This window comes from Dermacentor andersoni, chromosome 10 (assembly GCF_023375885.2).
Source record: "Dermacentor andersoni chromosome 10, qqDerAnde1_hic_scaffold, whole genome shotgun sequence".
Lineage (NCBI taxonomy): Eukaryota > Metazoa > Arthropoda > Arachnida > Ixodida > Ixodidae > Dermacentor > Dermacentor andersoni.
In genome coordinates this window covers 6,199,315-6,224,998 of record NC_092823.1, presented here as the reverse complement: position 1 = coordinate 6,224,998, position 25,684 = coordinate 6,199,315, and the positions used below count along the sequence as shown (strand labels likewise).

The 25,684-nt window shown below is 48.0% G+C and overlaps 1 protein-coding gene across 2 annotated transcripts in view; it reads left to right on the top strand.

Moving 5' to 3' along the window:
• LOC126519716 (nischarin-like) overlaps positions 1–25,684 on the top strand; it is a 187,035-nt gene that overhangs the window by 85,870 nt on the left and 75,481 nt on the right. For both annotated transcript variants that reach the window (XM_055065375.2, XM_055065374.2), the window contains exon 7: positions 4,371–4,566. In XM_055065375.2, the coding sequence (XP_054921350.1) occupies positions 4,371–4,566 (196 nt within the window). The remainder of the gene's footprint in view (positions 1–4,370; positions 4,567–25,684) is intronic.

The following is a 25,684-nucleotide window of genomic DNA, read 5'->3' as shown; positions in this document are numbered from 1 at the left end:
GGTCGCGATCAGCCAGTGAATTCGCTCTCCGAAAAAGAGTGCAGTCATTCACATTCCGCACACCGTGAAAAGGCACCTCCTGCATACAATGTATCATATCATCATCATCATCATCATCATCATAATGTATCATCAGAACGGGGTGGCTGCATCTTAGAGTGGGCCAAAATGCGGTTGAGCGGGCCGAGCAGCGCGACGCTTCGTAGCTCGTGTGCAAAAGAACAAAAATTGGGCAAAGGGCGCTGCGAGCAAACTAGATATTAGGGAGGTGCGCACCACAGCAGGTTCAGTAGGCGGGCATATCTGTCCCGAGGGTCGGTATAATGTAAAACAATCCCAATCTGTCTTTATACCCATATGGGTGAGGCCTGAGCCATTTTGAGCCATCGCGAAGTGCTAATAGCAGAGTTGGAATAACAACAGACTGGAATAGATTTATGTTGTACCAGAAAGCTGAGCATTAGGTGCTTTGGAATCACCCTGGTCTGTTATGCAAAAATGGCTTTAAAAGAAAGTTGTATTTTCGTCCAGAAGGCAAAGCATCGATTGCGATATCAAATAAGTAGACAGCTATACCAAGTAAAGATGGTAGTTTTATTGGTTGCGTAAACTTGTAATCGTTCACTTGCTAACTAAATTAACAAGCGTGGTGTCATGCGCAGATAAACAAATGTGAACACATCTTGCTCGATCACCACGTGCACTCGCTGGAGTAAGGAAGTGTGGCAGCTGTAGCGGGTGAATTGACTTTCATGCTGCGCTTCAGCACGAACTAGGGAACATCACGGCGGCACTGACAACGTTGGCATAAGTGCGCCTGGAGTGTCCATACAGTTACTGTTGCAATAATAAACCACCATAGTTCATAACTCTGGCTTCTCCATGCAATCTGTTGGTTAAGCGCATTTCCAGGCTCTTCACCCATACTGTCGATACATTAAAAAAATGTGTTGATAAAAAATGTCTTCAGCTACTTTTCGAAATATTGGACTCACTATTGCAGAATACTTGCTCTTGCATAAAATCTACAGGCACTATTACCAAAATTTGCATGCACTAGATCGTATCAGCATGGCTCTCTTCACTATGTTGTACGACTTTGTATTGTATTCGCCTTTGTATCGTTTTCGACTTTGTTTTCCATTGTATTCCCTTGACTTTGTATATATTTTTTCCAATGTTTACCAGCGTTCCTTTTTTTCCAATGTTACAAACTTATTTGTTTCTCCTACTATGTAGTTCCCTTTTTTTCCTAAAATATGTCATTTTTTCTGTAACCCCCCCTACCCAATGCTCCTCCGAGCCTGTAGGGTAAACTGAGTAAATAAATATGAGTAATCTGGTTCATAATTCAGCTTAAGACGTTGCTTAAGATAGTTGCAGTGCAATGCTTGTGTTAGTTTATCATGTTCCGTCGTGGTTTCAAAGTGCGCTGCCATATCCCGTATTCCAATTTTATGTGCTCTAAATTGCTCCAAAACGAAATTTAATCTTGTCCAAGCTACTCCAAAATGCAATTTTACTAGCTCCAAAAATTGTTGCAAAATGACTTTGGGCAGTCCCACCCCTGCGCATTCCAAATTTTCCTTCCATACCGTATTTTTGTTTTGTTTTTCAATGTGGCACAAAGCTGGTTAGAAAACTTCTTGTTAAATTCTCGTTAAATGGTTATCATTTGGTCTTCTTGTAAAGATTATCCTTTTTTCGCATTAAAGCTAGGAGCTTATCTATTATCCATGGATACTGAGGTGATGCGAATTTCTTTTCGCATTAAACTTCATGGGAATGACAATCAAAACAGGATTTAGGCGTTGAGACGAAGAGTGAAAATGCCCTTTGTAGATCCTTTGTAGACAAGACTGGCCAGCCAAGATTTGACACTGCTTCAAAAATTTTTTTGCCTAGTATAAATTTCGAGTTAGTGATTTTTGGAGCCATGAGTATAGTGAAAATTTAACAATATAGGATAGTGAACTGTTATGTCATTCATTAGAACACCTGCCTCTGGTGGATATTCCAAATTTGATAGAGCATGGTCAATTAATGTACCTACGAGGTTGTTAACACATCGTGCCAGTATCCTAATTAAACATTCATAACCAAAGCTTTTAAAAGAATCGGAATAATGTAAAGCACTTGAAGGCGTACTGTCAGCGAGGTTAATGTTGATGCCACCTACAAGTATTTCATTTTGATTTGCTAGGATTGCCATAACATTATTGAGAGCAGCACAGAAATCCATTGCTCATGAAGAAATCGAAAGATATATGCAACCAATTATTAGGTTTTTGTTGTCTATGTTAAAGAAGTCATCTTTTAGTTTAATCCAAACATCTTCATAATTGCACTAAGCACAAGATCGCGCCTTCTTTTGCATGTAATATCAGCATAAATACATAGTGCTGTGCCGCCATGGTTGCTCAACGGATGATTGCACTATTCAGCAACAAAATTAGAAAAGCAGAAAATGGTTTATCAGGGTCACTTAACCAATTTTCAGATATTCTAGTGACTGAAAATGGGAAGGTGAATGTAGAAAGGAGATTAGAAAACTTTTTGAAATGTTTATGCAGAGTGCACGCATTTGTGAATGCAAGAGATTGTTGATTTGAAAGATCAATTAACTGGTTAGCTGGTTAACTGGTTGCCTAGGTGACAGGCACGGTGCATGGGTGGATTATAGTTACCACTGAAAGGTCGGATTCAGTTACGATGCAAAATATGCGCCTTTTGGTTGTTTTCCCAGCCTTGATTTGACAGTTGTCTGTCCACAGGAATCTCCAGTCTTTCATTTTCTTCAGGCCCAAAGGTTTAAAAAGGAGCCTTATTTTCAAGTGCTAAATGCTTTTTCACAAAAACGGGGTTCTCTTTTATTGTTTGCAAGGCCGATAATATCCAAGCAATGTCTTGTTTTCCATGCTTTCACCACAAACTAAGCTTTCTTCATTCTCAAGCAGAAGCCGGCAATGATTTTTTTATGGTCTGTTTTGTTAGGAACCCAATGAACTATGATGAGGTTGGTGACCATTACTGGGCAACCAGCTTTGTTACCAATAGTTTGTAAAACTGACACTCAGTCCTCAACTTGTGTGCAAGGAATGCCCTTAACCTCGATGTTGTTCAGTCTCAAGTATTGTTTGAATTTTGTTTGTGAGAGTGTGGTTACTAGATTGTAGACCTTTGTTTTTGGCCTTTAGCTCATGATTTTTGGCACTCAGCTTTTTGACAAGTTTGTTCAGGAATTCCACACTAGTTTCCAAGCTGTTAGTTCTTCGTTTCAATGACATTTATGCCTAATTACTGGCTTTCAGCAGCAATTTCCAAAGGATGTCATCAAGAAGACCTTTAGCACGTTTCCAAGCAAGCTTGAATTCAATTTCCTTGGTTTTTTTTGCAAGTTCTGCATTTGCAGGCATTGTTGCCTGATCAGACGTGGAACGCCCAGTGAAATAACACACGCTTGGCAGTACAAGTTAACACAAGTTCAGCAGTACTATCTGGAAGCTGATAATTGGATGCTGATAATGGCGAGCTGGAGATGCCACTCGCCTGCAAATGCAAAGAATGTTGCTCAGTGTGTGCTCCTCTTGCTGCAGCTGCTGCCAGTGGCTTTGTGTATTTAGTTTTATGTTTCAGTTTTTACTTTCATTTGCTTGTACATCTCAAGCAACTTAATTTTACTTGTGAATTGCTATGGTATGTGCTGAAGCGAAGGCCACTGCACAGCTCCTAGTCTTGAGATGCTTGGCATTGGTGCTGGTTTGCCACGGCAGAAAAGTTATCCTGTTCTTAGGCTGGGCTGGTTGGCTAGTTTCTACCTGTTGGGCTGATAGAAATGTTCGGAAAGGTTTTAGCAGTGATAGACAGACCACATTACATGAAAAATTACACGCAACACAGAGTATAATTTAAAGTTTGTATTGTAAAAAAGGCAAATGCTTCCATGTGCAGATTGTTTGAGGAGAGCAACTTCTTTCGCCAGTAGAGGTATTGAATGCATATTGGCGCTGTCCCAGTCTAATCAACGTGGCTTTGGACACCAAGCCTATGGTGACGTGGCTTTGGACATGTTTCCTTGCTATAACGTAAGATTGAAGATTGAACTAATTTCAGTTTGCATGAGTAATTCATTCAGCAAAGCAAGATGGTGTGTTTTTTTTATTATCATTAAAGCGCTGCCTTATCTGGTTGATGTGCCCTCTGCTGCAGAACAGTAAAACTTGTCAAACGTTCAGTGGAATACCATTGGGTTAGGTAAACACACTCCCCAAATTTAAGTATAGTAGCCGACTGTGAAAGCACCAAACATCTGGGATGTTTTAGTGTTGGTCCACAGTGACGCCTTGCTCAGTGTGCATGCTTGACTGCAGCGTCTGCTGACATCTGTGGAGCACCTCGAGCTGCTGGGCAACAAGCTGTCGAAGGTGGAGAACCTGGAGTGCCTGTCACACCTGTCGACACTCAACGTGGCTGAGAACTGCCTGCGGCAGTTGCCTCCACTGCACACCCGCCTAGGAAATGTGCGACAACTCATCCTGGCGGGAAACCAGATCGACTCTTTGGCTGGTCAGAACTATTCTTTTGATGAATCTCACTGTCACTATGTAACAAAGTACGCAACTGGCCTAGTTGGTGATCTGCAGTCACGAACTAACCCAGTCATCATGTGCCGTTTTTCAGCAGAATTTACCATTCCTGGGAAACTTATGTCTGTTGCACTGTTATTATCAGGCCTGGCATCAGTCTAGAGGCCTTTGGTAGGTGCTTGCCGGTACAGAAAAAGTCTGTCGAATGTCACAACTAGCCAAAAGAACAGACTGGTTGGCTAGTTGGTACTGCATAACTTGAGGTGAAGTGCAAAATAATGTGTGAAAAGTGTTTTTGTGCAAAATAAAAGTGTGACAATGAGTGCTTGGCTTCTCCCACATCTGCAGTTTGCCCAATTTTCCTCCGTGTGCCCCCAACCTCTTACCTTGACACTTGAAGAGCCTGTTAACAGATCCATTAGGTTTGAAAGCGAAGCTTTCTTTGCCTCTTCCTTCAACTTTCCCACTGCTGCTGCTGCTGCTGCTGCTGCTGCTGTGGCTGCTGCTGTGGCTGCTGCTGTTGCGCACACGGTGTCGGGGGGTGGTTCAGAGTGTGTATATAGATGACAGGCACAAGTCAGAGAGGAAAGACAACAGGAGAAGCTTGTTTTCACCCCACCGCGTCGAATGTGCATAATGCCCTCTGGAGCTCCCTGGCTGTCGCCACATTAGCCACTTGACAGCTGTAATTATCCATGGCCCCACTCAGAAGCATTGCAGAAGCTACAGCGCTTCCCTTTCTCCTAACGTGCGAGGCCAGAGGGGACGCAGATAGAACTGTACAGAGAAGAGGAGAAGGAGAGGGAGGAGAAGGCAGTTCCCATACACGAGATGTGGGGATGTGACATGAGAAGGCAAGGAAACCCTACTACTATACGGCAGCGGTTTAGGTGAAACAGGATAAGCTTAAGTTCAAGATACGGTACAGTACGTTGCTGCTATTTCTGAAAAATGAACGCCATGCAAATATGTCCAGCGGGCAACTTACGCAGGGCATGCAGAAGCAGAGCAGGATTGGCACACCGCAGGGTCCAGGAGACCCCATGGAAGCGGTCGACCGTCAAATGAACACTTCTTTGCCCGCCGCATTAGCTTTGCTGCTATGGTATTGCTAGAGGTCGTGGATCTGACCCCAATCCCAGCAGCTGCATTTTGACAGGGGCGAAATAGAAAACGCACGTGAACTTAGATTTGGGACACGTTAAAGAACATCACGGTGTCAAAATTAATCCGGAGTCTGCCACTGCAGCGTGCCTCATAATCCGAGTGTCGTTTTGGTACGTACAGCCTCATAATCCAATTCAAGTGTAATACTTCTGCCACAATGTGATGTGAGGCAATGACAATGCTCAACCCTCTCAGAGGTTACAACATGGCACACAACAACGCCTCAAGCGAACACCTCTCCCTGTGTTCTATGTACTACGCAGACAAACAGCAGTGGTGCACGCAAGGTAACGTTTAACATCAACTCGCCACTCTCGTGTTAGTCTAAACATTGAAGAAATTAAGCTTTAGCCGTCAACATCACCGCTAATTATTTTCAATCAAAGCATCCAGCACCAAAAGCTTCGCTTGCATAGATTCCCACGGTGCGTGGGATCTGCATAACTTTTTAGGTCTTTCGCTTCGTAGTCATGTGTGTTGGTGCTACATGCCCCGAGGAAAGAAGGCCATTTTATCATTCAGTTAAGCGAGGCCTCATTAACCTTTGTTTTAAAAACACTCTTCTTAAATTCTGCCATCAGCTTGTGCACAGAAGCTTCGAAGTTACACGCCTTCGTGCAGCTGTGTTGCAACTGCTGACGGCTGTGGCTGGCAGCATGTTAAGAAAATGCGATGATGGTCTAGATTGCGCTGCCCAACCGAGCAGAGGCAAAAAAGTGGTTGTCCTGCCATATTTGCACCTAGCTAGCCATAATCTGAAGAAAATTTAGAAACGTGTTGGCGTTGACACCATTCTCTCCACCCTTTTAAAGCTATCCGGCTTGTGCACAAAAGTAAACAATACTGCACAGAAGCATCATGGTTGCAATAATAAACACCGAGAACAGTTAGTATCATGCATGGTGCAGAGGCCACCACTCTAGAATGCGGTAGTTGGTGGCGCCCCCATCTAGATTATCTAGCTGTTTGCACATAGTTGATTAAACAGTGGTTGTCTGGGTTCGGCAGGGACTGGTGGTCTCGCTCGAGTCCCCAGAGGCTACGCTCTGACTACGGCCCTCCGAGGGCCGTGAACCTAACATGGTGTCGGGAGCAGTGAAACACCATCTCCAAGCTTAGCCAGTGTCACCTACATGTCCACCAAGCAGTCCAACCTGAAGTGGTTTTGCGTCAACCTTCAGGAGCCGGCTGAAGTGGAAAAACCGCTTTAAAGACTGCGCTGCAATCTCCGGACTTAGAAGCGAATCAGAAGAAACACAGGTGCGTTCGCTCCTATACTGTGGGGGCCTCGAAGCGCATCTGTTCCTCGACACAGTTTAACTCGATGTTGCGCCTCTCAGCTCGTATGTAGCCATTGTCGACAGTTTCACCGAGCACTTCGTGCATCCAATAATGAGCTGTACGAGTTGTCGCATTTCCACAGATGTGTACACCAACCGCTAAGAGTGTCAATATTGTCACTTGCCAAGGCAAGACCAAGCAACAGAACAGCAGCCAGACATGAATGCCAGACATGAAGGAATGGTTCTCCAGCTGGTGCGGTATCTTTTTTTCTACGTTGTCTTCTTCTTGGCCGTTTTTGCTGGGCACACTATGCAGACCATTTGCGGGCTCAAAACACCAGATGGCATATTCCTCCTCCCAATGGAGCATCGACTTGATGCTCAAACACAAGACGTACACGAAAGGTACACAAATTAGGTAAGAAAAAAATAGAAATGCTAATATGGTCATGCAGACGAGACAAAAAAATTCGTCTTGTGGTCGGAAACAAAAGAAAAAAAAACACTGTTCACAGTTCATTGGGGGACGCGACTGCATCACTGCGTAAAATAGGGCTTTAGGTGGACGACATGTACAATCTCTGTGTGTGGTAATCGATGCTTGGGTGATCGCACGTCTCTATCTGGGATTCCTTCATAGTTCATGTCGCTTACACGCCTTAGTGCTTTGTATAGTCCAAAGTACTTGCACAGGAGTTCCTTGCTGAGACCTCGCCGCCTGCGAGTGTAACACATTGTGAATAGGTGTACGGTAGCGCGATTAAAAGACAAGACTAAAGAAGACACAGGGACACACACAGCGCTAACTTCCAACAATGTTTATGATCGAAAACCAGATCGTACTTATACGCTCACCCAACATGAGTCACAGCCACATCAACAGATAAACATTCACAGTGAAACATTTTTATAAGTGATACCTCAAGCCATGAGCAAAAATTTCAATTCTTTTTCAATCAGAGCCATTGACAGTTGTGGGGATCGAGGTGTCTTCCTGCGCCTCGTCCCCCAGCTCGCGCATTGTGCTTAGCTCAATCTCCAGGGACCACCACTGTAACGGCAACATGGCGGATGCGGCTATTGCGCCGGAGCTGATTTCCCGCACAAACGTGCTTTTCTCTCCCCAGCTCGAATCGCCCCGCGAGCAAGTGTCACCAGCACGCGCCCTGATTGACCTCTTGCGTGGCGGCCCCCTGGTGCCCTCTCCGCCCGAGCTTTCTTCTGCTGAGCGCTTCATCGGCGTGCCAGATGCTCACAGGCCCGCAACAAGTTCGCTACGTGGGATTTTTTTCCCACGACTCCTCGTTCTTGCACTTGGTGGACTGCTTACCGGTTAGCCTTAGTGCAGCGGGCGCGCATACTTGATCGGTCTTGCGGTGAGCCTTTGCCGGTAAGCGCTGTGACTGTTGCACTGTGCTGTATCTTGGTTGAATAAACCCGCGTTTGTTGGCGATCTGACTCTGGAGCCTTCTCTGTGCCGTGTCCGAAAGTTGACGAACCCTGACGTAGCGCCTTTGTGTGTTGCGGAGTGGAGGAGCGTCGTGCCCTTTTTGACTGGTGCTCGTAGGGTGAGCCTTGTGCAAACCCGTCTCCACACAGTTTACTGATACATGAATCCCCTAGGGCAGCAGTCTGCTCAGCTTCTATTATAAGTCTAGTCAGTTTGCACTTGAGGCACCCTTCTGATTTAGAATAATTGGACTCTGCACGTGACAGAGTGCAACTCGCATAGGCTATAACTTGTTCAGTCCTGTCTTGCCTTTGCACCAGGATAGCCCCGAGACCGATGTTGCTGGCGTCAGTGCGTACTGTTAGCGTCCTCGTCGAAATGACTGAGCATGGGAGGAGAAGGCAATCGACCTTGTAGCTCCGCAAGGGTGGTCTGTTGTTCATCAGTCCAGAGAAATGGTGTGTCGTCACGTGTAAGGCAAAATAGTGGCTCTGCAATCTTTCAAAAATTTGCAATGAAGCGTTGATAATACACACACGAGCCCAAAAATCGTCGGACACTTTTCTTGTCGGTTGGAGCTGTAAAAGCGGCTATGGCAGCAGTCTTCTTGGGATTGGGCCAAACTTCAGCGGCATTCACGACGTGACCAAGGAACTTCAGTTCTTCGCAGCCGAAATGGCACTTCTCAGGCTGAGTGGGAGGTCAGCCAATCGAATGGCTTCGTGTATATTCCAAAGGCAGCAAAGTTGCTCGTCAAAAGTTTCTGAAAAGACGATATCATCGAGATAGACGCGGCAGCTTTTCCATTTGAGGTCAGCAAGAACGGTATCCATCATTTGCTGTAATGTGGCTGGAATGGAACAGAGGCCAAAAGGAAGTACTCTAAACTCGTAAAGGCCACCTGGAGTTACAAAAGCGGTTTTCTCACAGTATCGCTCATCTCCTTCAATTTGCCAGTAGCTGCTCTTGAGATCGATGGGGGAGAAATACTTTGCGCACCTCAGCCTGTCCAGATAATTCTCTACAGAAGGTAATGGGTACATGTCTTTCTTTGTGACGTTGCATAGTTACCGGGAGTCGACACAAAACTGAAGCATGCCATCTTTCTTTTTAACAAGAATGACTAGCGATGACCAGGTACTGCATGACAGCTGTATTACGCCGTCTTGAAGCATTTCCTTCACCTGCGTTTGAATTGCATGTCGTTCGGTTGCGGAAACATGATGAGGCTGTTGCCGTATAGGGTGCGGGTCGTCGTAAGTGATGATGCAGTGTTTCGTAATCAATGGTTGACGTATCTTCGACGACCGTGCAAAGCGAGTGTGGAGCTTGAGCAACAGCTTGCGCACAGGTTGTTTGTTCTCTTCAGGAAGCGTTGGATATATGTCGACGTTGCATAGAGGTGCTTCAGCAGTGCTGATTGCCTCAGAAACAAAACATTCAGTGATATTGGCTATCGGGTCGGAGCGATGACACTACCAGGGAAAAGGTGCCTGTGTTCGTAGCTGAAGTTCGTGACAAGAACCTCACAGTGGCCATCATGGAGGTCAATAAGCCTTCTTGCTATGCAAACACCTTGAGAAAGCAGGAGAGAGCGATTGATTTCTGCGACCTTTTCACTGTGTAATAATCTGTCACATGCCGCTCGAATCGCGACACTTGCATGCAATGGTAACATGATAGCGTCATCAATGACACGAAGAGATGCTCGATGGTGGATGGTGTCGTTCGTCACTGCGGCGCTGTTTGTTGAGAAAGTTACGAGGCGTTGTTGAATGTCGATGATAGCTCCGTGCTCTCTGAGAAAGTCCATGCCGATGGTTACGTCTCGGGAACACTGCAGGAAAATGCTCAAGCTGGCAACAAACGTAAAGCGACGAGTCTGTTTTCGTGCCGTGCACATGCCGAGGGGTGCAATGTTGTGTCCGCCAGCTGCCAGCTGTACAAACTGGCATTCGATTCCAAAGCATTGTCACTTTCTTCAGAAGGGTGGCCAGTTTTTTGCTTATTATTGAGTAATTCGCTCCAGTGTCCACTAAAGCAGTCACTTTGCTACTGTCGAACATTACAGGAATATTCAAGGAAATCCTTCTTCCAAAATCAGCAGGTACTGTCGTCGTCAACGTATCGTTGGTCCACACGTACCTGTCAGCGGGGCTCCTTGAGCACATCCAGGCTGAGTGGCCTCGCCCCCAAAGGTCGCTGTGGTTAGCTTTAGCAGCTTGGGTTGGGCAACTGATTCTGCACCACGCCACTCAAAATACATACGGCGAGTCGGAGAAAACCACCGTGGCGATGGGGAGCGTGACTGGTGTCACACTGATGAGAATCGGCACTGCTGGGTGACGTATCCAACTTCAGGAGGACGTTGGCTGAACCTGGGTCACAGAGAGTTCGCTGAAAATCTGCCATGTCTGAGCTCTCGATATGAGCACTGTTGGTAGACATGCCCAGCTTTGCCTCAGGGAAAGCAAAGGGGACGGCAATTAGGTGCCTGCCATACACCTGATTTCCTTAGGGCTTGTCGGGGGTCATTGTAATATGAGGCCGCTTGAACAGACTAGCATAGACGGGGATGCGGTGTGAAGTGGGAAGGAAGGTCGGGCAAGTTGCCTCAAAGCTTGCACTTAAAACATTTGGGAGATGTCAGGTTTTAGCTGTTGAGCTTCTGTTTTGAAGGATGTTTCTCGTAGCATGTGCTGGACTTCGTCACAGACAATGCTGGACAAAGAGCTGATCATCGGCTTTGAGGGTACCGACAGCTTCTGAGCAAGAGCAAGAACAAGAAGTACTCGTGGTCCAGCACTGACATATTTTGCTCTAGAGCATGTTAACAGCAGCTACAGGGCTCACCGTCATATTTACACTGATGGCTCCATAACACCCACGTCATCTGCCATTGGTGTGTGTGGATTCAGTCTGTGAGTGTTACCATCTCTGCCACTCTCAGTCACCGCACTTCATCTACAGCCACTGAACTAGCTGCACTGCGGGCAGCCTTTGTTTACATCATGGAGCAGACAGCTGAGTCTTGATTCATATTTCACCAACTCAAGAGTGGCCCTGCAGTCCCTGAAGTTGCCACGCGTGCAGGAGCAACTCGTAATGGACATCCGACGCCTATGCAGTAAAGCCTGCGAACTGCATCATAGTATTGTGCTGCGGTGGTAACCAGCCCACTGCGGAATACAAGGCAACGTCCAGGCTGACCATGCTGCCAAACTTGCACACTTCCAGAGAAATAATTCTGATATCTTTCTCTAGAAAAGGTGCAGCAACACTGGTATCTGCACACGCTTGGCGTCTCCAGCGATCTCTCTAGACAGATGCCAGCTACCAGTATAGGACCCCTATACTGTACAAAATAGATCTATCGTGCGGCTTTTACATGCCGCGAGACCTCAACAGAGAAGACCAAGCATGCCTTCACCGTACAAGACTCAACGTAGCCTATACAAACTACAGTAGAACCTCGTCAATTCGAAGTCTGTCGGACCGTGAAAAATTATCGAATTAACCGGGTTTTCGAATTATCGAAAATGGACGAAAAACGAGAAATAAACGTATGAAATGTGGCTGTATCAACACTGCACCTCTATTTCGCCTGAAAAATGGTCACTTGAAGTACCGTATTTACACTATTGTAAGGCGACTCGAATATAAGTCGACCCCCCCCCCCCCATATCGTGTGACAGGGGAAAAAAACAGGAGAGCTTACTTGAGGGCGCATTCGATAACGAAAATTTATTAGTAGCTGACATGGTCACAGGACTACTCATCTTCACTAGTGTTGCCATCGTCATCGTTGCTACGGTCCCGCAGCGCGTCGTCATCCCGCGAAATTTCACATTTGGCGAACGACCGCACCATGACATCTTGTGGAACAGCAGCCCACGCCGAATGCACCCAACCACACGTAGCCATAAGGGAGGCTCTTTTGGCAGGTCAGGTTGACGTGATTTCACGGACTTCTGGCGCCAGCCACTCGTACTCACAGCGGAGCAGGTCTTTAAAAGGCGAAGATCCGGGCTTGTTTCATGACCATGTCGCACTTCACTGGCAGGGACCGATTGCGCATTTCAGCGACGTATGCCGCAAGCTTAGCCTACAGCTCCGGAAAGCATCCAGACTTCGGCACGTGGGAAATTCCTCACTTGCCGTCACAGGTGAAAATTTCGCTTCGCTGCAGTCGCCACTCTCGCACCACCCGTTAAGAAAAATCGAACTTGCGGCCCGCTGCGCTGTGATTTGTTTCTTCGGCGCAAAGGATGGCAGCCCTCTTCAACGCTGCTGTGAACGAGCACCGAATGTTTAGTGGACTCGGAGCACTCACGACGACTGAGGAAGCACAGAAGTAGCACGTGGCCGGCAGTCAAATCGAATGTATGAAACTAAAGTGCTACAGGGAAAGAGACACATAGAATGAGAGAAACACGCGAGTGGCGTCTGCTCTTCCATGAACTATCGATACTCCCCGCAAACACCACTGTTCTGAGGGTGCTGCCGCAAATGGAACAGCGGCACTTCCTTGAACACCCCCCCACCCCCTCATGAGCGCTGTGTGCACTGTAAAACTCTCATAAATGTTAAAGAACCCTTCCGAAATATGAACAAACGCATGGGATAGCGGAAAGTTACGGGTGGGGCTGTGGAGCAAACATAAAATTGTAACTACATTGTAGCTCCCCTGATATCCCGTTGGTCTCGCTTTTTTTACAGTGCCATGTTTTGGTTTCGATTTTAAGTCGACCCTTCCCTCCCCACTTCAGATTTTCAAATTTAAAAATATAGGTCGACTTACAGTCGTGTAAATACGGTACTGGGAAAGCTCTTGGCTACAGCTGATATGCTGTCATGGATGAGCAACCTGAAAGCATCCCCTTTGGATGCGGTATACAGGCTGGCAGATGCATAAACACCAGACTAAAAGGGCACAAGTGATGGTTATCAGGGCCAGCTTAGCTTACACTGCCGTAAATGTGATACGTCTACGCATCGTCGTACCAAGCCATGTGTGCCTGAGTTAAAAAAAAAAAGCGGGACTGTTTCTCAATGCAAGGATCAGCGAGATTATTGAGGCGGTCAAGATTGCTTGTGCAGGAGAGGGGTGTGTAAGCATGGCATCACTTTCATTGACCAAAAAAAGCGCTAGGGTTTTGGGATGGTTGGTGATTAGGAGCTTGGTGATATCACCTTGTGCCACTCATGCTGATTGTTGTTCTTTTCCTTTCTCCCTTTTATTTTTTCCTTTCCTGCTGGCGCTTCGTATTGTAGGAGTTGGAGGAAATCCCACCGCTGGCGCCTGTTGTAGGAGTTGAGGAGGACGTCGGGATGAAACAATTGGGAGGTTTATTTACATTATTTACAGTGAGAGTCAATTAACAGTCGTAGAGTCATTACGGGCCGGCAGCAACTCGGACGCTGCGGCCCGTCGCAAGAAGTTCGAGAGAGATGAATCAGGTAATGCTCTAGGAATGCTCTAGGAATCCTCTAGGAAGCTCTTCTGCTGCTCCCGGTCTGCCTCTTTTAAGCCCTTCGGTGTCTTGGCTTAAAACGACGTTCGGCCAATGGGCGAGCCCGCTCAGATGGCGCCATTTTCGGCCAATGGTAGGCGCCCGTGCGATGGTGTCATACCCGGCGAAGAGAGCTGCCGCTTGGTCCCCCTGCGGTCTTGCCTTGCTGACTTACAACTCGCCGTCACAATAGCCAGGTGGGGGCGACGGTGGACCAAGGCGGGCAGAATTTCACGATGTCTTACTTCTCCCTGCGGTCTTGCCTCGCTGGCTTGCAACTGCCCTCTTCAAAGGCGGACAGGGGCGACGCTGCTAGGTTGTCACGGCGCATTACAGCCGTCTTGCTTCTGGACCCATTTTACCCGCAACAGTGCCAGGACGGAAGAGCCCCTTCCTCTCACTTTCAGGAAGAGCCAAGCAGTGAATAGCTCCACCGGCTGCACACGAAGTGGGGTCCGCCAACTTGTTTGCACGTGTTGTGCCTCAGGAATGTGGCATCTGCTTCTGCATTCCTTACTTAGCAGTGGTGCGATTCGATGTGGTCTGGGGAACTCGAAGTAGGCTCAGGAAATGGCCCCATATCTAACAGTATGTATACATATGCCTAGCATCAACAGTAGAATAAACTTTTGGAAGTCAGCGCTGTTTTCACTCAGTCTCTATCGTAATTTCTTCCTTAAGTTTCACGCGGTTACATAAGTTGCACTGAACCAACTAGCTCAGCAAGCAACCATTCTGCAATATATTTCTAGTACATCGAGCTCTATTCTGTATTCTCTTCATTCATGTGCTCTTTCGTCCTTGACTGCCGACGGAACACGCCAGGCTCGCACGCTTTCCTTCTGCATACGGGGCAAGTTTTTACCACTTTTCCTTCGCATTAACTTGGGAATCATCAGTGCGCAATCTGAGAAGCAAGATGTGGCAGGTTCGGTTGTGTGCAACAAAATAGTCGTTATTCTGCATATCTACCAGGCTTCCCACAACCGGAAAAAGATTGAAAAACAAGTAGGTGTTGATGTGTTTTCGGCTCCGCTAAAACTTTCAGTCCTTTGCAAGGAAACAAACTCGTGCAATAGCAAAGAGAAAAAAATGATGCAAGGTGCAATGTTTTGTCTCTTGTGATGAGGGTGTCGTTTATCACGTGCCGTTGTCTTGCGGACATGAATACATTGGACAACTTCCGAAGTTGAGATGCATGATCGTCAGCCCTTGCCAGCAGTCTGTGTCGAGCTAGAGCCAGTGCTGATCTTGTTCATTGGAGAGCCTACCTGCAGCCGAGGAGTTCGTGCACGTATACTCGCTACCTGCGGGCCTGAACCGACCGGTCATGCCAGACCGATGCGACACTGATTGTGGTCTCTCAAGCTCAGTGTAGTTCACTTTTGCCCATAGCAACATGAAATGGACAGCTTTTCATATAGTCTGCGCAGAAGTGGAAAGCGGCAACACAGCATGGAAAGTGGAAACCTGCTACCAAAATTATCACTGAGAGCCGTTGGTGAAGCCCCGCCGCTCATATCAGCTAGTCTCTGAGTGATGCGACGCTAATAGTATGTGCAAATCCATATGTTTTGTAGCATTTCATCAGTATCTCTGGTCAGCACTGGTTGATTTATGCTGTATTTGAAACAAACGACAAGCAGTGGCAAATGCAAAATGCACCCTGTGCTCCATAGCCTTGCTAAGGTGAAAAAGTTGTGGCACCATCTATCGAGAAAGAAACAAGCAAATATCTACAGTCGAATCCACTTATAACGATCCCGATTTTAACAATATGTCGGTTATATCAATGAGAAACTGCTGCACCGTCAGCTTTTGTATGTTTTCCATGGTGAAATAACCCACTTACTACAACCCCCCGATACCGCATTATCGGTTATAATGATGAAGTCTGGTTGCTGGGTGTCCAAGCCGAAATGTGGTGAAACGCGAAATCCTTGAAAAGAAAAAAAGAAAAGAAAAAATTTGAGCCACTGCACGATGGCCCGCTGCTCCAAGGGCCGCCGCATGCTCATTTTCCAGCCTCCTCTGCTTGTCTCTCTCCCGTCACCCTTCCACCCCTCCGAACATGAATGGGCTGTGCCCATAGCTCTACACCGTGCCACTCTCCGAAACATGAATTGACTGCGCCAACTGCACCACGTGCATATTGCTCGCTGGCTCCTCATTCAGCGCAGTTCTGCAAACAGCTTAATTGCTCGCGTTCGTCTTTGTTGGTTGCGTCGACGGCAGCGATGACGCGGTAGGGCAAACTGCTTCAACGTTGCCCACACAGGAGGTCCGGCAGATGATTCAGTCCCTCGGGGGCTTCATTTTCACGAGGAACCTTCTGCTGCCCTATGTGGAGCACCTGGATGTCTTGGAGAAGGATGTGGGCAAACTTAGCGTAAAGCGTGCAAGGCTGACAGACACAGGGCTTTCTCATGCAAGCCAGTGAGAAGTACATGGCGAGATGCTTGTGGCGATCTTGCTTCTGCATTTCTTCTGGATTTCTCAAGCTGACAGGCTGCCGCGGAAAACCTTCTCGCATTTCTTAAAAGGCTCCTTTTGGGGCTACCAAAGCAATGCCTCAGCAGTGTTCGCATATCGCTTGCCACCCGTGACCCCTCTTTGCAGTTACAACAATGCCATTCTTTAACGCCAACAGCCGCGACTTGTTAGACACAACCGGAGCACCCAGGGAACGGTTAAACGAGTGAACACAATCAGCAGCCAGATGGAGAAAGGTGGTGTGGAGGGGCACTGGGCCTCCCCACCATTGTAGTTTTCTCACATCGGCTCTGCCATCCCCCTCTTTGATCATTTTCGTGCAATCCGGTTTTAACAGTGGAATTTTTGTGGCACTTCAATATTGTTATAAGTGGGTTCGATTGTATGATGTATGGCCTCTGAGATCCGACAGCGCATATTAATCTCGGCCTATGTCCAGCTTGTATAGCCGCCTTTGCTATGCCTAATGAGCCAAGAAACTGGGAACAGATCTTGGAAAAAGTGCCGAGTTGTTTCTAGTAGTTTTTTGCCAAAGCAACATTGCTCTAACAGGAAGCAAATGCAGGTACCTGTTGAGACCAGCAAGACGAAACAGTGCAGGATGACAACTTGGTCCGAAGCGGCTGGCTGTCGCATTGAAGGTGCAGCCGTGTTCAGTCTTGTATGGTCGTGTCGTTGCAGTGTGACAACAAAATTGCCTGACTCTGCCGACGAGTCCATTCTCGCATGTGATCCATGTGCAGACTGTTGGCGTCAGTGCAGTGAGACAGGGGCACCGACAGGACAGAAAGTGCTGTCAATGACATTCAACTGGCAGAAATTGGTGTCATGTTGGACTAGTGTGAATGGGCCTTTACACGGAAGAGGTCACAAAAAATTATTGGGCAATCAGAAAAGGCAAAGTTTAATAAGAAAAAAAAAATCAGTTTGTTGAATTCGAGAGTCGGCAACAAAATGTACGGTTTCATGCCATGCCAACAATACCCTTACAAGGCAGTAGCAGGTGCTAGTCTTTTACACATTTACAAATGGCGGTAGCCGATGCAAAACCGCCAATGTTGTCCTTTTTCTTTGAGGATGACTGGCAATGCCAATGCGCTGGCCGAAGGTTCAATGATTCGCTTCTGTAGCATCTGTGCATTTTCTGTCTGAACAGTGTCTCGCTCAGGAGCAGAGAAACAGTAGGGTCGTCAATGGATTGGACTTGCATCGCCAGTGCTGATAAAAGAAGTGACATTGGTTGTGTGGCCAAGGGTATAGTCATCGGGATTAAAAATATTATAAGTGATCAGTAAGAGACGAAGTCTTCGGTGTCGGTGGGAATAAGGTTGGCAGTAGTCACCCTTGCTGCACACGTGCTACGATGAGAGGCGTACTTGTGTCAGCAATGTGTACGGTGCACGGACTGGCAGATGTCCAGGCTGGATTGAGGATGCAGAGTCACCTTGGGAGCTGCATCAGCTAATTTTCTGGAGGAATTAATGGCAGTGGGAAAGGGTAACGAGCCTGCAGCGAACGAGATCGATGGCTTAGGGGTGATGGTGATCGGCTGGTTCTAAAGTCGTTCTACTATCGTTTTTAGAAATCTGAGGGTACACATGAAAATGGCAAGGGCTTGGCTCTGGACGGTTGTTCAGAGATCTCCACCGGGGTAGTGACAGCCAACGCCTGCAGCAGTGTCGTGAGATATGTCCAACGCGAGAGCCATTTAAACAAATTCGCTTGTCATTCTCCAGTCAGCTAGGTTGCGATGAGCAAGAAACGTAGGGCACTGGTGGCTCGCAGTCAGAGGGTCCAAAATAGGAGTAGTACAGTGGAATCTAGTTAATTTGAACTTCCAATTTGTTCGAAGTGACGCCGTGGTCCCGTCAAAGTTATGTGTTTTCCAATGGGCAAAAATGCATGGTAATTCGAATGCGCAAGCATTTGTGATGGTTAATTCGAACATACTGCGCTCCGACAATTCTCTCAGCAGCGCATCAAATTGCACAGCGGTGCCTCTGATCAGCATTGCTCTGACCTTGCCATAAAAAACGCTTAGGAGAAACCCCTCAACGCTGTGTGCGAGGGAAAAAAAGAAGAAAAACAAACTCGTGGCGGAAATTTCACCCTCTCTCAAATGGCAAGGTCACCATTTCTGCGTCGCGCCGTAATACCCCAGCCACACTAGCAGCAAAATGCGTGCTGAGGGAGGGATCGGTCCTGGGCCAATTTTTTTGGCTTGCCATGGTGGCAAGCGAGCCACGAGCTCCTACAGTGACATGCGCAGGAAGCTGGTATCGTGTGGACCTGCCGAACTGCTCCATTCGTACTCTCATCTGGTTCAGCTGGACCGCTTGTTTCGCACTATCGTCTGCTCGCGTCAGCTCACTCGCGCTTGTTCTAGTTGGCTTAGTTGGGTTCATTTGCGCGTGCTTTTTTTGCAATGATGCTTCTAAACCGAAACGTCCCAATGGAAAGTTTGTTGGAGACGGTGCGCCATATCCAATTCTGTACGACAAGACAGACCCTTAATACAAGCATGTGAAGGGGACACCCAGTGCCTCATTCTCCTTGTATTTTGAATGCCATGGCACCACAACAGAAGGGAGCACACCAACATGATTATTATCAGCGGCAAGAACTTGGTCATTTTGATAACACATGACTCGCGTTAAGAACGCAGGATGAAGAAGGTAGACTTAGCACCGATCAGTCAGCAGATAAAGGAATAAACACGTGAGCATGCAGAGGGAAGCAGCAGCAGAGGCCCAGTCCTGGCCTCGGCAACTCTGCTGCTTCGGTAGTCGCAATTACGTTTCCCTCCTTTTCAACTACCTCGTCTTCGACTATCTTTGACGATCTCTGTGCACACGCGTGCCTCCATGCCGGCTCCACCAGCACCGCCAGCCTGGCACCAGCTTGCTCCTTGAAGTTTCGTTTTCTGCTGTTATCAGGAAGCGAGTGTTAGGCAGCGTGGGCAGTTCCGTGGTCCTCGCTCGCTGTGTGCCTGCGCACCGTAATACTTCATGATTTGCACCACTCGTACATCGTGCGACGGTGCACAAAACATCAAAAACAAGTCCTTCTTTCAAGTCAAACATATTGTTACGCAAAGGACGAGTCAGTAAGACGAGCAACTATTTACAGATTATATTTACAACAGCTGTTGCAGCTCTGACCAGTTAGATTCACAGCGCGAGCCCAGTTCATTCTTCCTCCTCTTTTCTCGAGTGATGGCGCCTTGTTCAAACACTCAAATACCACACGCTTGTAGCATAATCCCCTGGCGACAGAAGCGACGTCCTGGAGCGTCTAAATGTCATCACTGGGAGGGTGATACTGCTTCAGTCATGTAAAGTGCACGATATTAATGGACTGGGAAGCAGATGGGGCGTCGGGGGTAATCTCGTAGGTGACGAGAGTCATGGCACGAAGCACTCAGTATGGGTCTGCGTAACGAAGCAGCAGTTTTTCAGGCCGACCTGATGCGATGGAGACCATAGAAGCACCAAAGAACCAGGCGGGAAGTGCACGTCTCGGTGTCGCCAATCGTACAAACGCCTTTGACTCTCTTGGGATTTCAGAATGCGGTCACGGGCAATTTCCCTTGTGTGGGCACAGCGGGCGATGGCGTCAAGTGCATATTCACTAGTCGGTGCCACGTGAACAGGGATGGTTGTGTCGAGGGGCAGTGCTGGTTCTTGGCCGAACAGAATAAAAAATGGGGAATAACCAGCTGTGTCGTGGCGCGAGGAATTATAAGGAAATGTGACAAAGGGTAGAGCGAGGTCCCAGTCAGTGTGGTCTGAAGAGACATATTTCGCAAGCATGTCTGTGAGAGTGCGATTGAGACGCTCCGTGAGGCCATTTGTTTGCGGATGGTATGACGTGGATAGCTTGTGCCTCGTGGCACAGGACTGCGGTATGTCCGCGATAACTTCTAATAGGAATGTCAGGCCACGGTCTGTGAGATGTCGCGGAGCTCTATGTAATAAAATCCCGTCGCGCGGAAGAAAATCGGTGACATCTGTGGCGCGCAGCTTGTAGGAAGCGCTCAGGTGATGGTGTGTAGCGCGTGGCATAATCCGTGGCCACAGCGACCCACCTGTTCCCAGGGGTAGAAAGACCAAAAGGGCCAGGTAAGTCCAAACCAACCTGAAAGAATGGTTCCGCAGGAATGTCGAGTGGTTGAAGGTACCCAGCAGGGAGTGTCGACGGTGTCTTGCGTTGCTGGCATTTCTCACACGCAGCTACGTATCTTCGAACGGAGCGAGCAAGCCCTGGCCAAAAGAAGTGTCGGCGGATCCGGTCGTAGGTACGTGACACACCCAGGTGACCAGCAGTGGGAAGTCGTGAAGTTCGTCGAGAACAGCCGAGCAAAGGTGTTTAGGGATCACAAGGAGTAATGCAGAGCCGTCGGGGTGAACATTGTGGCCGTAGAGTACGCCATCTTGAAGTGTGAATAAGCGAAGGGAGCTGTCAGCAAGTGACGATTCCAGGCGATCAATGATGATACACAAGGACGGGTCACAGCGCTGCTCGTCAGGGACATGGAGCAGTGGAAAAACAGAGAACACAGGCGTCGGTGTCAGTATCAGACGAAGAGGTCGCCTGTTCGACTGGGTAACGAGAGAGGCAGTCTGCGTCCTGGTGTTGGTGTCCCGACTTGTAAGTCACTGTGTAGGGATATTCTTGTAGTCGGAGGGCCCAACGACTGAGCCGGCCAGTAGGATTCTTGAGCGACGAAAGCCAACAGAATGCATGATAGTCTGTGATTATTGAGAAAGGCTTGCCATATAAATATGGGCGGAACTTTGAAACAGCCCAGACAAGAGCAAGACATTTGTGCTCTGTAATCGAATAGTTGCGCTCTGCAGTTGTCAGGAGCTGGCTAGCGTAGGCTATAGCACGGTCGTGCCCGTGTTGGCGTTGCGATAAGACAGCGCCGATCCCATAACCACTGGCATCGGTTCGGACCTCTGTAGGTGCGGACGGGTCGAAGTGGACCAAGACCGGTCGATTGGTGACAATCGTGATAAGGTGTGAAAATGCGGCAGCCTGAGGGGAACCCCACGTAAAAGGTACGTCTTTCTTCAGAAGTTCAGTGAGTGGTCGAGCGATTGCTGCGAAATCTTTCACGAACCGTCGGAAGTAAGAACAGAGCCCCACAAAACTCCGGACGTCTTTGACAGACTGAGGTACAGGAAAAGCCGTTACTGCTCGAACCTTCTCCGGGTCGTGTTGTACTCTGGAAGCATCGACAAGATGGCCTAGCACTGTAATCTGTCGGCTCCCGAAGTGGCACTTCGGTGAGTTTAATTGGAGCCCAGCCTTGTGGAAGACGTCAAGGATAGCTGCGACGTGCTCAAGGTGCGTCTCAAATGTAGGAAAAAACACAAGGACGTCGTCAAGGTAACAAAGGCAAGTTGACCATTTGAAACCTTGAAGCAGAGAGTCGATCATCCGTTGGAACGTGGCAGGGGCATTGCATAAATCAAACGGCATAACCTTGAATTGGTAGAGGTCATCTGGAGTGACGAAAGCGGTCTTTTCTCGGTCTTGCTCATCGACGGAAATCTGCCAATAACCAGATCAAAGGTCGATGGACCAAAAGTATTTGGCACCGTGAAGACAATCAAGAGCATCGTCGATTCGTGGTAAAAGGTAAACATCCTTTTTAGTCGGTTTGTCGTCTGGGGTTCGCCATTCAGCTGGATTGCGTGGTCTGGGAGCGAAATACTTGTCATTACAGGTTGTGGACATGGGAATGGGCGATGAATCAGGTCGGGAGGCAGAGCAGGCGTTAGAGATGCCAAGGTTTGCAATTTCTTGCTGCACAACCGCTTGAATAATGGAAATAGTGGGAGCCACTTGGTCAAAGGTATTGTCAGGGGGGTCGTGGATGAAGGGGGGCCGGACTTGCCGCTTCAATCTCACGGCGAACGATACGGGTGACATTCTCTTGAAATGGTCATGTGGTGGTAAGAGCGGAGCAAGAGGACGTGGCAAGGGTGTTTGGGAGCCGGGAATACTGTGGGACGACCCAGCGGCTTTTGGCTACTTGAAGCGGCGGCATCCTTCGACGATGGCGTTGACGGTAGAAACGTCGTTATAGATGAGCAAATTGAAGGCATCGTCCGCAATCCTTTTTAGGATATGGCCCACTTTGTCAACCCCAGTCATGTGCTCATTGACTTTCCGGCAAAGTGTGAGCACTTCCTGTATGTAGGAGGCATACGATTTGGTCGACGACTGGACACGGGCGGCAAGCTCTTCTCATGCAGGCTGTTGGTGACCTGACAGGTTGCCAAATAGGTCACGAAGCCACTCTTTGAAGATGTCCTAGCTGGAGAGCTCGATCTCATGGGTGCGAAACCAGACACACGGTGTCCCATCCAGATAAAAGATCACATTGGCAAGCATGATGGTAGGGTCCCAGTGGTAGCTTTGGCTAACACGCTCAAACATGCTGAGCCAGTCGTCGATGTGAACTTCATTTGGATGAGTCAGTAAGACGAACAACTATTTACAGGTTATATTTACAACAGCGGCTAACAGCGCTGACCGGTTAGATTCACAGCGCGAGCCCAGTTCGTTCTTCCTCCTCTTCTCTCGAGTGATGGCGCCCGCGTGCCTTGTTCAAACAAATACCACACGCGTGTAGCAATATTCTTGGGCAATTTTGAGTTTGAATTATTGAGATTCCACTGTAATTGCAGAATGGGTACCAAGAGAAGCAAGACCTAAGTTGGCAATCTCTTGTTGGACAATGGCTTGTATCAGGAATATGGAGGGCACATTATAGTGTGTCTAGATGAACCCTAGCGGGGGATATCTAGGTTTGAGCTCACAGTAAATAATCCGTGTCAAAGACTGCTGTCCGGTCGTATGATGTGCAGGTGGTCAGTCGCTGCACGGAGGTGTTGCAGCCGTATTCGGCAGTCTGCTGAACTGCTGCACAATCTGATGGCTCTTCACCAGCTGATAATACTGACACTCTTTTATAATAGTGTCTACCAAGTCAGTTCTTGCATATGGGGAGGTGTAATGCATCGTCTTTGATGCCCTGCAGTATGTGGCTGACCTTGTCCAATTCTGTCATGTTGGTGTCGACCTTACGTTGGAGCACGAGCACATCTTGAATGTGTGCAATGTAAGATTCAGTTGACATCTGAGTCTGGCACGCATTTGATCAAAGGGCTTCCCAAAAAGGTCTTGTAGCTATTCCTTACAGATGACCCAGCACGTTATGTTGACTTCATGCGTTTAGAGCCAAGCTCGTGCTGTGCCTTGGAGATAAAATATAACATTGGCCAACATTAGCATTGGAGCCCACCAGTTGTGATCGCTTATGCACTTGTACCGGGAATAATCTTCAACATCAGTGTTGTCAGTACCACAGAAAGTTTCCAATTTTTGCGGCTGGACGAGGGTGACTGAGGTCGATCTGCTGCTCCATGAGTAAACAGTCGGTGGATGCACCGTCGGCCATGGTGGTAGGCTCCGTTAGTGTCACTGCGGCTGATAGTGTCACCTGCAGTGGGACAACGCTATCATGAAAAGCACCGGCAGTGGGGAGCGAATGCCTCGTTTACCTTCCGCTTCAACGCCTCTCTGAAACTCAAGATTACGCAACCTCCAGCACTATACGTGCGGGAATGCAGTGCACTATGCCACGCCATCTCAGTTTGCCCATTCACGGCTCACATAGCAGATTACTTCTAAAACAGGGTCTGTGAGCTGCGTATGTGCTCAGCCATGCTAAAGGCCATGCGCAGCCACTGCCGCACTACGAAAGGAGGCGGGCGCCAACTTGCCCCCCCCCCCCCTCCCCTTCCACAAATGTGTGCAAGCTCTCTCCCCTCCCCCCTATCCTCTTGCTTGCACCAGAACATTGTGCTCAACCAGCCAGCCTACTTTCTCGTCTCATCCTCACACACCTTCACTCTCACCTAAAACATGTAGCGCACAGGGCATGATAGAATGTTATTGTACTTGGATTTGATGGGGCTCCGCTTCGGCAGTCCCTCTTGGTCGCTCGGCGCGCGATTTGAGAGACGCATTCGCAAGCAGCCACATGTAATTCAACCATTTGACCATCTGCATCTGTGGAAGTTCCGATTTATTGTTTCAGTATTCCTTTGCGGTGGCAGTGCACTTTCGTAATATTGAAGTCATGTACAGTGCAGCCCACTTATAACGATACCACATATAGCGATATATCGGTTATAACGATGAGTTGACTTCAGAGCATCAACGTATGCATTAGGGCTATGAGAAACAAGCCCATACATAACGATATTCACCACATATTGGATATAACAATAGAAATTCTGCCTTTTAGGCAGTGTTTTCCATGCAGAATAAGTGAAATTTGCTTTGCTAAGTTAGTCTTAGCTGAGATGGGGCGAAAAGTTTGCCTATGTGAGTTCGTATGTGCCACCATTACTACACAGTGCGTCCCGCCAGCGCGCCGATTGCAAAAGCCATGGAGAGCATCACCAGTTGGCACAGCATGCCGCAAGATGGCACCAGTCTTCGCGTCTGTGTCGCCGGCAAGCGTCCAGAGAAAAAGAAAAAAACAATTTTGAAGAGAATTGCGTCTGTGCTCTCTTTCTACAATATTTCTTTCTCCGTCAGCAAGCGTGGAAATGCACCGCGGAAGCAGTGGTAAGTGCTTCGTGAAAGTGCAAAGCTGTGTCCCTTGAGGCAAAGCTGCAAATTTTGCAAGACTCGAAGTACTAGCTTGCCCAGTCGATGATATTTACGATTCTGAAAACAGCGAGCGCTACGTTCATGGACGCTAGAACCAGTGACCATGCCGATAAACGGAACCGGCGGGATTTGTGTGCCCAGCCGAAACCCCCATGTGTGAAACCAACACGGTGGCAGCCGCTGACATTGCCGAACTCTGAGAGCACATCGCTACAGGCGATAAAATAGGTGGTGCTTCAATGGAGGAGTTATTGAGTGCAGATAGCACTATCCGATGGAGCGATTGTTGTCATGACAGACGGCAGCATTGTGCGACGGAGGCGACGAGAGTGACAGTGGCCTGTTTTTCACACCGATTCCAGTGTACATGCAAAGCGTACTGTTGTCGATAGAGTCGCTCATTGATTTCATGTGTGCTGAATTATAGCCGCCAGTGTTTGCGCCATCGTTGGATGCGATGCACATCACTTTTGTGAACCTGAAACTTCCACGCAA